The 13,700-nt window shown below is 50.0% G+C and overlaps 2 protein-coding genes across 2 annotated transcripts; both read left to right on the top strand.

Moving 5' to 3' along the window:
- Positions 1-3,436: 3,436 nt before the first annotated feature.
- On the top strand, positions 3,437-7,921 carry LOC130119945 (dehydrogenase/reductase SDR family member 7C-B-like). The gene is made up of 8 exons (XM_056288548.1): positions 3,437-3,548; positions 4,241-4,323; positions 4,652-4,829; positions 5,335-5,447; positions 5,539-5,749; positions 7,112-7,204; positions 7,313-7,462; positions 7,572-7,921. The coding sequence occupies exons 2-8, from the start codon at positions 4,270-4,272 to the stop codon at positions 7,775-7,777; spliced, it is 1,005 nt and encodes a 334-aa protein (XP_056144523.1). The 5' UTR covers positions 3,437-3,548; positions 4,241-4,269; the 3' UTR covers positions 7,778-7,921.
- Positions 7,922-9,817: 1,896 nt separating this feature from the next.
- Positions 9,818-13,446, top strand: LOC130119954 (protein NATD1-like). Its single transcript, XM_056288558.1, has 3 exons — positions 9,818-10,040; positions 10,155-10,276; positions 12,261-13,446. Exons 1-3 carry the CDS (start codon positions 9,881-9,883, stop codon positions 12,375-12,377), a joined length of 399 nt encoding a protein of 132 aa, XP_056144533.1. The 5' UTR covers positions 9,818-9,880; the 3' UTR covers positions 12,378-13,446.
- Positions 13,447-13,700: the final 254 nt, after the last annotated feature.

Genomic DNA, 13,700 nt, shown 5'->3' with positions numbered 1-13,700 from the left:
ACATAAGGATTGTACATAAGGATTGTACATAAGGGTTGTACATAAGGATTATACATAAGGGTTATGCATAAGGATTGTAAATAAGGGTTGTACATAAGGATTGTACATAAGGGTTGTACATAAGGATTATACATAAGGATTGTACATAAGGGTTATACATAAGGATTGTAAATAAGGGTTATACATAAGGATTGTACATAAAGGTTGTACATAAGGATTATACATAAGGATTGTACATAAGGATTGTACATAAGGATTGTACATAAGGGTAATACATAAGGGTTATACATAAGGATTGTACATAAGGATTGTACATAAGGATTATATTTAAGGATTATACATAAGGATTGTACATAAGGATTGTACATAAGGGTTGTACATAAGGAATGTACATAAGGATTGTACATAAGGGAATAACTTTGCAGCAGTTGTGGTCCAATTGGAAAAAAAGGCAGAACAATTAACATTCAGAATATCTGAACTATGACAGATGGGTGATGGTCCCTGGTCCGAGGTCCGAGGTCTGAAGTCCGAGGTCTGAGGTCCGAGGTCTGCCTGCAGGACGTCGTATAGCCACTCACAGTGGGTCTGTCTATGTAATTCCAACGCTGAACCTCAGGGACCTGGGTGTGTGTCACAGCAGGCCTTGGCCCCTGAGCTGCCGATATGGAGTCGCCAGCTGCTTCTTTTCACCTGACAGTGAGGAGTTTCACCAGGGGGACGTTGCGCGTGGGGGGGATCACGCTACTCCCCCCCCCCACTCCCCCGAACAGGCGACCCGACCGACCAGAGGAGGCGCTAGTGCAGCGACCAGGACACATGCCCAGACCCGGCTTCCCACCCGCATCCCGAGTTACCTCAGACCCGATCAAGCCGGAGGTAACAGGGGATGCGAACCGGCAATCCCTGTGTTGCTAGGCAACGGAACAGACCACTCGGTTACCCCTCAAGGTGTTTTAACACAGGCTGCAGAGCGGATGAGCAGCATCCTCCACACAGCTACTTGACCAGTAAGCAAACTCTAGCAGATCGTGGTTGGCAATGGTCAAAGCAACAGCTCTGTAGTCATGAAGACAGGGTACAGGGACTTTTTTGGGGTACAGACACAATAAGGGTTTTCTTGAGGCACGTAGGAACCACACGTAGTGACAACAAGAGGTTAAACACGTCTGTAAAAACGCTGAGATAATCACAGCCGGGCTTCTTGTCGCCGGGGTAAGTTGTCGCATCGTTCATGTTTTCACCATCAGGGGGAGCTACATAAAAGTTGAATACTAGTTTTGAGCGTCTACTTGGTTTAAATCACCGAGACAAGTCGCCAGTACCCACAGAGACGCTTGTCAACTGTCTCACGTGTGATTTTGTGAATGTGATTGTGAAGAAAGAAACCCAGGGGAAGCGGCGGCGTCCCTGGGATCACGGCAACTGCTCTTCCTCTGGCGGCGACCCCGCTGCCACGCCGGCCGGCTTCCCGCTAACAGGGATTCAACCTCACAACAGGGGTCAATCAGTCAGTCAAGCTGCATGATATATAGCGCTTTTCTAGCTGCAGACACACACACACACACACACAGATGTGTTCTTGGAGACAGAACTTGCACCATCCTATGTCTCAGATCACCCCTTTCAGGACCCAGCACCAACCCAGCCCTTCCAGACTCCAGCACCAACCCAGCACTTCCAGACCCCAGCACCAACCAAGTACTTCCAGGCCCCAGCACCAACCCAGCACTTCCTGGCCCCAGCATCAACACAGCACTTTCAGGCCCCAGCACCAACCAAGCACTTCCAGGACCTAGCACCAACCCAGCAATTCCAGGCCCTAGCACCAACCCAGCCCTTCCAGACTCCAGCACCAACCCAGCACTTCCAGGCCCCAGCACCAACCCAGCACTTCCTGGCCCCAGCACCAAGCCAGTCCTTCCAGACCCCAGCACCAACCCAGGCCTTCCAGACCCCAGCACCAACCCAGCACTTCCAGACCCCAGCACCAACCCAGCCCTTCCAGGCTCCAGCACCAACCAAGTACTTCCAGGCCCTAGCACCAACCCAGCCTTTCCAGGCCCCAGCACCAACCCAGCACTTTCAGGCCCCAGCACCAACCAAGTACTTCCAGGCCCTAGCACCAACCCAGCACTTCCTGGCCCCAGCACCAACCAAGTACTTCCAGGCCCTAGCACCAACCCAGCACTTCCAGGCCCCAGCACCAACCCAGCCTTTCCAGGCCCCAGCACCAACCAAGTACTTCCAGGCCCTAGCACCAACCCAGCACTTCCTGGCCCCAGCACTAACCCAGAACTTCCAGGCCCCAGCACCAACCAAGTACTTCCAGGCTCCAGCACCAACCCAGCACTTCCAGGCCCCAGCACCAACCCAGCCCTTCCAGACCCCAGCACCAACCCAGCCCTTCCAGGCCCCAGCACCAACCCAGCCTTTCCAGGCCCCAGCACCAACCCAGCACTTCCAGACTCCAGCACCAACCCAGTCTTGCTAGGCCCCAGCCCTGCCCATTAGCACCACCTCATCATTGCCTAGTAATGCCAGCTCCACCCACCAGTCAACTCCAGAGGACATTTGGCCATACCCAAAAGCTGGTGCAAGAAAACTAGCCAGCCCAACCAAAAAAACCAAAACAAGCAAGAAACACTGCTGTTCTCACTGACACCCAGTGGAGGAGGCACCTGCGGCTGAAAGGCAGACAGGCAGGTATAAACAGAGAGACTCCAGGTGTCTCTTCATCAGATGAAGATGAGGGCCTGTGCCTTGTTTGTGTGGAGCCACTGGCGAACAGCCGTCCAAGCGAGACGTGGGTCCGGCTCAGGAAGTGCAGACTCGTGGAGGCTGCACCCCCGGCAAGGCAGTGTGTGTGTGCCGGAACCGCAGCTCTGACGACGGGTCTGGCTGCCGAGGTCTGAGACCCGGCTTGAGGTTTGCTTGAGTGCTTGACGTGTTTTTTTTTTTTTAAAGTTTGTTTGAGATGATTTTCCCGTTGCTGTAGCGGGGACCGATTTAACGGCCACATCCCAGGATGCGTTCAAGTTGGATGATTAATCGGTCTTATTTCAATTTTGAAGTTCGAGTAAAAAAACACAACCCGACAATGAATCGGTTCTTGTTTTATTTGTTGCAAAACCCAGTGTGACGTCTTACCCCACATAGTGGATGACCCTGCACTGAAATAAGACACGACAATGAAACGATTACAGGATTATCATCTGGTATGCCGTTTTTACCAATATGATGTATTGATCCCAACATGTATATATATATAGGAGTGTGAAAAGTGTGACCCGACGCCCCCCCTCTCCCCCCCTCCCCTCCCCTCCCCCACCACCTGTCATACTGCACATAATATTTGACAACATGCGTGGAAAATATCTGACTCAGCTGTGCCGCTATAAAAAGCGCTCAAATCCCCGAGTATTGCCGGGTGGGAATGCTGGCGGTCGGAGGCGGCGTTTGAATGAAGCGGCACTTGGAGCTGCAGCGCCACACCAGAGGAGCTGGCGAGGAAAACAGAACCCGGAGGCCCGTTACCAGCACAAGTAGTAAGTGGTGGTCCTTGTTTGGTTCTGCAGTGTGTAGATGGCACAGCTCGGTTCGTAATGGGTAAACGGCGGCCCGGTGCTGAGACGCGGTGCAGCAGGCCCGAAGGTCAAAGCGGGCCCGGTTTGTTTTCAGACGCTCGGCCCGTACAGTGAGAGGAGACGGCGTCTTTAAAGGATTCATTTTGTTGTGGTTGTTGATTTCTCTGGCCTCTCTCCTCTCTGTCCCGGTCTACCGTGGACAGCAGCACACCATGCCATGATCTTTCGTGAGCAGTGTTAAGCAGCATCTAATTCTGGGTCAGTTTATATTTAGGAGTCCCCCTCTCCAACAGGCACGGCGCACTCAGCACGGCGCGCCGTTGCCAAGAGGTTACCCTGCAGCTCCCAGTCGGGCCAAACTGCACTCTGGAGAGGAGTTATTGGGTGAGTGGCAGGAAGAAAGGCGAGCGCGGCTCGAGTATGGCGCTCTGTGTGCAGCTGAGACACCGAGGGTCCGCCGCGAGTTTCATTCATGAGACTGGCGTTGGTGGAAAATCATGCAGCCTCTCTCTCGCCGAGCAGAAATCCTGTTTAAGGACCGCTTAAAACTGTGACATCGTCAGTAACAAACACTTGCTTTGTGCAGTCTCGTTTGACCCGTGTGCGTGTAAAACCACAAGCCTAAAAAGGTGGCTTCTCTGTTTCCATTTCAGAATTGTAACCGTAAAGCTATATTTAAGAAATGGGTGTAGAAGGTCAGTTGGATTCCAACGTTACGGATCCGGATCACACACGGGTATGAGACGCTCGTTGTTAGCCGTGTTCAGTAGATCCTAGTTGGTGTTTGCCGTCCCATCCCATCTCATCTGCATCCGCAAACAGCACACTTTCCATCCAGATGTGTGCTCGACACCTGAGCATGCCTCCACAAACCTGTATTTTGCACTAACCTGGGGGTTTGTGTGGCTAAACACCGTCACGTAAACACCCATGTGTCTCTGCTGGTGTGTTAGTCCATTGCCTTCGTTGTCTCTGCAAAAACATCTCATACAGCTATGTGTCCCCCGACCCGCCTCAGCAGAACAACGTAACTTCTGTTCCCTCCACCTCTCTGAATCTTTTAGGATACCTTCCAGGAGATGGACCCAGTACTGACCAGCAATGTTCTGCTGGTACCCTGTGTGATCCTGGCCGCAGCGGGGCTTTTCTACCTCTACGGTGCGATCACAAGTCTGCTGTCCAAAACGTCAGTACGCAACAAGGTGGTGGTGATAAGTGAAGCTCTATCCGGCCTTGGGAAAGGTGACGCATGTTTTGTTGTCGACTTGAAAAGGCGTTGAGGCCTTGCAGCACGAGTATAACAGCCAGCTAGCCATGTCAGTATTATGTCGTTTTGGCGGCACAGTGGCACAGTTGCCCCACAGCAAGAAGGTCCTGGGTTCGAGCCCCGGGGTGGTCCAACCTGAGGGGTCGTCCCGGGTCGTCCTCTGTGTGGAGTTTGCATGTTCTCCCCGTGTCAGCGTGGGTTCCCCTCCCACAGTCCAAAGACATGTAGGTCAGCTGACTCGGCCGTACTGAATCGTCCCTAGGTGGGAATGTGTGTGTGTGTGTCGCCCTGTGATGGCCTGGCGGCCTGTCCAGGGGGTCTCCCCGCCTGCCGCCCAGTGACTGCTGGGACAGGCTCCAGCATCCCCGCCTCCCTGACAGCAGGATAAGGGGTTCGGATGACGGACGGATGAATATGATGTCATTTTCACGTGACTGTCCCTGACGTTTTGCTTACCTCGCTTGCAATTCGTCGACGAAGAGTGTGCGAGTGTGTTTCACAAGGGAGGAGCGAGGCTGATCCTGTGTGGGAAAAACTGGGAGAAACTTGAGGGGCTCGCTGACGATTTGGCGAGTGCTTCGGACCCGACGTTAGTAAGTACGCTATCCTCAAATCGGGACCAGTGACACAAGAACCACGAGCTACCTCACTCTCCCCTGCCTTCACCTCCTTTTCCCTCCCCAGACCTTCCCCCCTAAGCTGGTGCTGCTGGACTTCGGTGACATGGACAGCATGCCCGAGGTGACTGCAGAGATCCTGGATTGCTACGGCTGCCTGGACGTTCTCATCCTCAACAGCAGTCTGAAGGTCAAGGCCCCTGCGCAGAGCCTGTCTCTGGAGATGGACAAGTTGGTGATGGACAACAACTACTTCGGACCTGTCACACTTGTGAAAGGTGGGCGATGCAACGCTACACAGCAAACACAACGCGGGATATGACGATGGCGTGATATAACGTAGCTCAGCGTCCTCTCCGCCGGGTTGTAATCCAAGGCAGGCCTTCAAACAGAGGCCGGATTCAGGTGTTTAGAGGAGGATGCGCTAACCCTAACCCAATGATGTAGAGCGGGGGGGGGGGAGGGGGGGGTCGTCCCAAACGTTTTCATGCCATGACCCACGTACGGATGTGCTTTTGGCCAAGGACCCACCCAATATTTTGTGCAGTAACATAAGCGATAAATTCTCACGACCTGTCAAAAAGTGATAATTAGCGATCCTCTCTACATCGTTCATCAGCGCAGTATTTCCGTTTTCAGGTTTTAGTCCTGGCCCACAGACGAGGCACGTCAACATTACACATATCCATCCATCGTCCAAACCGCTTCTCCTGCTCTCAGGGTGGCGGGGATGCCGGAGCCCATCCCAGCAGCCACTGGGCGGCAGGCGGGGAGACACCCCGGACAGGCCGCCGGGCCCTCACACACATTATTTCGTTCAGTGACATTTTGGAAGACACTTAAATCATTGCATTGTTTGCATTGACTCAAAAAATATGGAAATCCATTATTTCTGCACTTCTGTCTCCAAACAAAATGTGTTTATGGCGGACACCCCGTGACCGCCTTGTCTGAAGTCTGGAAATCCCCGATGCAGACAATGTCAGGCCAGGGGCAAGATGTTGGGCAAGATATCACACTGACAATAAAAAGTTATTAACCTTATGCTTTGATAGTTTTGATGGCCCCTTGCAACCCCCCCCCCCCCCCCCGTTATGGTGCCAGTGTATCAGACTCTGCAGTCATAAATCTACCGGGCCACTGGAAAAACCCCCACTCCCTAACCGGCTCATCCAGAAGTTTAATCACAGCAAGCTGAATCAGGTCATGCAGGCACGACGTGGTGTGATTTTCCTACCTGGATTATTGAGCGTGCATCAAGGCTAGACATATAATGGTTGAGGGTAGGCTCCAGCATCCCCGCGACCCTGAGAGCAGGACAAGTGGTTTGGATAATGGATGGATGGATGGATGTATAATCACACAACCCTTGCCGGATATACTCCCACGACTCATCTGAGCTACACTTACCTAACTAGAGCTAAAGCCGGTGCGCAACACGATGTCTAAAACGGCATTAGTGAGGACAGCAGTAACCACTACGATTGGTAATGGGGGGGGGGGGACTTCTCAGGAGAGTGCTGTAATGCTGCAGGTTGACAGCTGTAGGATTGTCCCTGTGAGCGCTGTATGCTTCTACCACGTGTCCTTTATTAGTCATTGTTGTCTACACTGCACTATGCCCCGTGTTTCTGTTTAAGGCGTGCTGCCCTCCATGATGTCCAGGAGGACAGGTCACCTGCTGCTGGTCAACAGCATCCAAGGAAAGCTAGCCGTGCCCTTCCGTACCACATGTGAGTTTAGTTCTTCCACCACGCCCAGAACTTTGGGGATCTTGGGGCACACCCGCACGAGCTGGCCGGGGAGGTGGTATTCAGGTGTTGTGTGTTTTCGCGTTGCAGACGCCGCCTCCAAGCACGCAGTGCAGGCCTTCTTCGACTGCTTGAGGGCCGAGGTGCAGGAATACGGCATCTCTGTCAGCACCGTGAGCCACACCTACATCAGCGGCTCAGCGCCTGAAAAGGCTGCCCCCTCCAAGTCCCTCTGGTCGTGTGAGTAAAAAAACCAACAAATCCAACATATGAAGAGGCTTCTTTGTGTCTTCCGCCGCCTTTCGTTCAGGGTAAGCCGTTTCACCTCTCTTCCTTCTGGATGTGACAGTTTTCTACAGTAGGAAACCGCTGGGTGTGACCCCTGACGAGGCCGCCGCTGAAATTGTGAAGACGTTAAGCAACAAGACGAAAGAGGTTGTGATCGCGCCGTCCCTCCCCAAGGTGGCCATCTACGCCAGGTCCTTCTTCCCTAATGTTTTCTTTGCGGTGATGGCCGCAGGAGTAAAGGGTGCTGCTGCTGTCGAAGGAGTGTAGCTGCTGTATCTATTGTCGTGTATCTATTGTCGTGTATCTATTATGGCCTGGCACATATTCTGGGCACAGTGCTCCTGGAATGAGATTTGCCAGCTCCAAAGGTGTTATTGGAAGTAAAAGAAAATGTTGGAAATTAGAACAGAAGGATCATTAGATGTTGTTACAGAATAAAAACTGTAACTGTGATTAATCTATGCACTACTACGACTACTACTATTACCACTATTTTCAGCTGCTGCCGTTAGGGGGCGCCACATCGGCTCATCCGATTCCATCTCTTCCTGTCCTCTGCATCTTCCTCTGTCACACCAGCCTCCCTCACCACATCCATAAACCTCCTCTTTGGCCTTCCTCTTCTCCTCTTCCCTGGCAGCTCCATATTCAGCATCCTTCTCCCAATATACCCAGCATCTCTCCTCCACACATGTCCAAACCATCTCAATCTTGTCTCTCTTGCTTTGTCTCCAAACCGTCCAACCTGAGCTGTCCCTCTAATATACTCGTTCCTAATCCTGTCCTTCTTCATCACTCCCAGTGAAAACCTTATCATCTTCATCTCTGCCACCTCCAGCTCCAACTCCTGTCTTTTCATCAGTGCCACTGTCTCCAAACCATATAACACAGCTGGTCTCACTGCCATCTTGTAAACCTTCCCTTTAACTCTTGCTGGTACCCTTCTGTCACACATCACTCCTGACAATCTTCTCCACCCACTCCACCCTGCCAGCACTCTCTTCTTCACCTCTCTCCTGCACTCCCCGTTACTTTGGACAGTTGACCCCAAGTATTTAAACTCGTACGCCTTCGTGATTTATCCATTTGATTTATTGTGATTGATCCATGGATTTGTCCATGCACTGAATAGAGAAATTAAACATTTGTCATGTGGATAGCTCTGTTGCTCTGCTTTGATTACATTTTTGAAATATATTCAATAAATGAATCCTCAGACCGTGTCTCGGAGTTGCTGTAGGTCTAATTTCTGTCTGTCTGTCCATCCTTCCGTCCATCCGTCCTGTCTAGTGCTGCATCAATCTAGCCGGACCAATGGACAATGAGAAAACAGCTGCTCTTGATTTGATGTTGAGCAACTCACTGGGCTTTATACATAAGTATAATTTAGAAATATAAAGTAAACCATTTTTTTCATAGCAGTTAAGGCAAAACTTTTCACACCTAGTAAAGGTGCGTTATGTAAACTGAAGCGACCTATGTTGCCCTTATAGCTTTACACTCAGGTTTTCAAGTTTACTGTGATATATGAAAGCCAGTTCATACTGATTCTCATGATGAAATGCTTGTTTTGCTGGCTCAACACACAAGTGGGAAACACGAGTACTTATAAGAGTACTTAGAGAAGCCAAAGTGCAAGAACAGGATATGTACAAAAACAAAAATATGTGCAAAAAAGCAGGCAGAGCAGACTTTGTCCGGAGGATTCCAACAAAGTACATCCAGTGTGCTACAGCGGGGGATGTCTGTGCAATATAGTAAGGTGACACACTATGCAGATTGTACAGCAACCATATGCCATTTCCCCTTTTATTACTCGCTCAGTAACGTCTAAAGCAGTGTTTCTCAACCCAGTCCTCAAGGACCCCCTATCCTGCATATCTTCTTTGCAGCCCTGAATAGGTACCTGTTTGTACTTATTCAACCAATCAGCAATGAATTTTGTCAGACGTTGCACACCTTGCATAATTAAGTGCTGCGAGATGATTGGTCGAGTAAGTACAAGCAGGGCTACCTATGCAGGGTTAATCTGCAGGGTAGGGGGGTTCCTTGAGGACTGGTTTGAGAAACACTGGTCTAAAGGGACTCGGACTGAATGGACGAGTGAATGGTTACGTTTTTCGATCAAAATGAGCCGCTCCACCCTGCAGCTCTTTTGCAGAAATGAAAACACAGTTACACAACAGTGCGGTCCACTGGCGACACCTGCAGGTCACTCCTCACACCGTCCACTGGCGACTCCTGCAGGTCACTCCTCACACCGTCCACTGGCGACACCTGCTGGTCACTCCTCACACCGTCCAATATAATGCAAAGACGTGCTTGCAGTGTGCGCACCGCAGGCAGCGCACCGGGGGGGGGATTCTGGAAATGGCTTTTAAACTATTTTCCAGCGTCAACACGCTGGCCAGCACACGCCGGCTCAGGGCTTATCGTCCAGTTTTTCGTGCGTCAAATGGCAATCGCGCGTTTACGGTGGAGCACGACAGGCAGACGCACGACTTCACCGTCCGCCTGCGGAGCGAGGAGGGTGAGTAACCCGCAGGGGCCGTCTGACCACCGGGGGCGCGCTGCAACTCGAGACCGGTGCGTGTTCGCGGCCTCCCCACGAAGAGCCGTCAACTCTCTGCTTTCCTCTTTCCAGGCAACAGCGAACGTGTAGCGCGCCTGCGCTACGCGTTCACAGGCGAGAAGGAGGTGGACCTCCTGGCCACCTACGTGCCGGAGTCATTTAGGGGAAAAGGTGTTGCGGCCCTTCTGGCAAAGGTAGGGAAAGTGTGTTCAAACGTCGAGCAGTTGTGACGGTCGCAAACGCAAAGCGTGTCGGGCCACATTGTGTATCCCCTGTAGATTGTGTATCCCTGGGTTGTAGCGCTTCCGACTCGTTTTACGAGCCGTGGCAGGCACTTTTATTGGTGGAAAAAAGTAAACACTCGTGTGTGTGTGTGTTTGTGTGTGTTTTTAAGTCTAGTGGCTTTTTCAGACTGTCACCAGACGCTGTTGTGAAGTCACTGCTTCTGTTAGACTAAAGCACAAGCTACTAGTTTGATTATGACAAGTCACTTGTCTTTGACTAGTCACCACTCAATAAACACCACTTCTTTTATTTTAGTCACCAGTACCTCATTCAAAGGCACTGGTCACCATTACATTCCTAACAGGGAAATACCAAAGTGCTCATCAGCTGAACCTTACGAGGCGTCACATATGAGATGTCAGCTCTTCATTAACTGCTAGTCACTGTTAAAAAGCACTAGTTGTTAATCTGGCAGCGTGGTGGCGCAGTGGTTACCTCACAGGAAGAAGGTTCTGGGTTTGAGCCCCGGGGTAGTGCAACCCCAGGGGGGGGGGTCACCCCGGGTCATCCTCCATGTGGAGTTTGCATGTTCTCCCCATGTCTGCATGGGTTTCCTCCCACAGTCCAAAGACCTGTAGGTCAGGTGGACCGGCTGTACTAAACTGTCTCTAGGTGTGTGTGTGTGTGTATGTGTGTGTGATGGGGACTTGGCAGCCTGTCCACGGTGTCTCCCCGCCTGCCCCCCCAATGACTGCTGGGATAGGCTGCAGCATCCGTGCGACCCTGAGTAAGGATAAGCGGTTCGGATGATGGATGGATGGATGGATGGATGGTTGTTAATCCAGTTCTACTTGTCATTATATACATTAGTTACTAGTAACTATTCATCAATCACAAGCTGCTATTCTGAGTTTCACTTGTCACAATTACGTTGTTACTAGTGACTACTCAGTAGTAAAGAGGAGCTTGTTAATGAGCTCTAGTTTCTATCCCAGATAAAGGTATCAACGCAGATGTTTTTACTTGGCATTATTTTTAAACGCGTAAACTAATGTGACCAGTTCCAACTAGATGCCGATATCAACATTACAGATTTGACTTGGCAAAATAAAAAACTTGATGGCGTCAAATTGAACAGCAGCTAGTCACTTTTGGAAAACTGCTTGGCCTTATTCAAAAGCGACTAGTAACAGAGGAGGATCTCTCTCCCGAGACGGACAACGTGACATGATGTTGTGTTTACACAATGCAACACTGAAAGGGGATAACACACAATTTTAATGGAATTATAAGATATATGAAGAATGTTGGAACAACTTCGAACAATGACCATACACGGTCTAGGGTGTTGAACTAGTCTTGTTAGTGACTAGTGCCTAAAGATTGTTAAATGGTACTTGTAAATATTTGAAGCAGAAGAAATGCTTTGATTCTTCTGCATGAAGGCACTGTGGTCTAACCATGATGTCGGTTCAAAACAGCAAATCACACTGTTACGGCAGGCCTATCGAAACCCATGTTACTCATTGTAGTGAATCGAGAACGTCTTTTTCTGAGCAAAAACCCAAACCCGTGTCTCTGGGACACTTATTCCACAGGGCGGCGTTTCCCAACCCAGTCCTCGAGGACCCCCTATCCTGCAGATTTTCATTGTAACCCTGCATAGGTAGCCCTGCTTGTACTTACTCAACCAATCATCTCACAGCACCTAATTGTGCAAGGTGTGCAGCATCTCACATAATTCATTGCTGATTGGTTGCATAACTACAGACAGGTACCTGTTCAGGGGGGCAGAGAGAATGTGCAGGATAGGGGGTCCTTGAGGACTGGGTTGGGAAACACTGCTACAGGGGATACACATTTTCACCAACGAGCAGCCATTTGATTGTACCCAACGTGAGTCTTATGTATGACCTATAAAAACATGATTACTACATGTGTTTTTCTTTACAGGCTGCGATGACGTTTGTGGTGGAAGAAAACCTCAAGGCACATATTTCATGCTGGTACATCAAGAAATACATTGAAGACAACCCACTGCACGGATATGAAGACCGTATTATTAACTGACCATCACAGCGAAAACCAAAGCAACCGAAAGGACCAACACGCTACCTACCTCACTTAAAACCAGCTGCCACTTGAGGCCTAATGAAAGCATTGTCCTCCCCTTTGTAGTCAAAGTGGAGGATGTGGGTAAAGTATACATGAAATGTGACTGTTAAGGGGTTCTCCTTTTCATGCAGTGGCCATACTACAAAATGATTTCCATCAGGTCTATATATATATTTTCATGGCTCCTACTGGAAAGTAAAGAGTTAAAATTGACATTGTCCTAGACTGTGCTAGATTCTGGGCATGTCACAGCTGCTTGTTTTCTGAATCAGACACTTTTGTTAATTTATATATGATAATTGAGTTCATAATTGTGTGTCTCCTCGATCATTCAGAAGGAGAAGAAGGTATACTTTATTCATCTCCGTGGGGAAATTCATCTTCTTTCCACACCCTAACCGTGGAGCTAGGAGCAGCGGGCGGCCGCCGGGGATGCCTCGGTCAGGGACACAGACAGGAGTATTTACCTTTGAGCGTGGGAGGAAACCACACGGACACGGGGAGAACATGCAAACGCCACACAGGACCTGGGAGGGCCTGAAGTTGGAACCCAGGACCTTCTTGCTGTGAGGTAACAGTGCTACCCACTGGGCCACCGTGGTTAGCACAGGAGTAGTATGTATGTGATAACTCCGTGGAAGTAAAAAGGTACCTCATATTTATGAAGAGAATAACATAAGCCTTTTTGTTCCAAAGTTAAGGAGGTTCATGTCTTCGTTATTTGCACACGACCTTCTGTAAAAGGTACACTATACTTACTTACTATACTTATAGTATAAAGTATATATACTATACTTAATGTGTAGGCAGCACGGTGGCACAATGGTTAGCGCGGTCGCCTCACCGCAAGAAGGTTCTGGGTTTGAGCTGCAGGGTAGTCCAACTTTGGGGGTGGTCCCAGGTCGTCCTCTGTGTGGAGTTTGCATGTTCTCCCCGTGTCTGCGTGGGCTGAAGAGCACATGTTACTATTAACCAGAGGATTTGTATTCTTTTTATTTGAACCTTGTCAGAATAAACGGAGATTGCCTCCAAAGATATCCTGGTCTGGGCCACTTCTTCAAACACAACGCACGCGAGCCACCAGCGGTTACACTGGGCTAAGTGGTATGTTACCCAACCCAACCCAGATGACTAAAATGAGATAATGACTACTGCACTTCTACAGATATAACTGACAAGCTTCAACTTTAGTTTCAATGTCTGGCAATTAACCACAATGCCACTGATGTTATCAAGGCAATCAAAGAAGTGCTTACGAAGGAGAAATCTGGAACTATC

The sequence above is a fragment of the Lampris incognitus genome, chromosome 10 (assembly GCF_029633865.1).
Source record: "Lampris incognitus isolate fLamInc1 chromosome 10, fLamInc1.hap2, whole genome shotgun sequence".
NCBI lineage: Eukaryota > Metazoa > Chordata > Actinopteri > Lampriformes > Lampridae > Lampris > Lampris incognitus.
The sequence above is the reverse complement of the archived record's forward strand: the minus strand, read 5'-3'. Positions and strand labels throughout refer to the sequence as shown.

Excerpts from the sequence above, each read along its gene's own strand:
- LOC130119954 (XM_056288558.1), top strand. The coding sequence starts at position 9,881 with ATGGCTTTTAAACTATTTTCCAGCGTCAACACGCTGGCCAGCACACGC. Across the intron at positions 10,041-10,154 it reads CCGCCTGCGGAGCGAGGAGG|GCAACAGCGAACGTGTAGCG; the intron begins GTGAGTAACCCG and ends TCCTCTTTCCAG. Across the intron at positions 10,277-12,260 it reads TTGCGGCCCTTCTGGCAAAG|GCTGCGATGACGTTTGTGGT; the intron begins GTAGGGAAAGTG and ends TTTTCTTTACAG.
- LOC130119945 (XM_056288548.1), top strand. The coding sequence starts at position 4,270 with ATGGGTGTAGAAGGTCAGTTGGATTCCAACGTTACGGATCCGGATCAC. Across the intron at positions 4,324-4,651 it reads CGGATCCGGATCACACACGG|GATACCTTCCAGGAGATGGA; the intron begins GTATGAGACGCT and ends TGAATCTTTTAG. Across the intron at positions 4,830-5,334 it reads TCTATCCGGCCTTGGGAAAG|AGTGTGCGAGTGTGTTTCAC; the intron begins GTGACGCATGTT and ends TCGTCGACGAAG.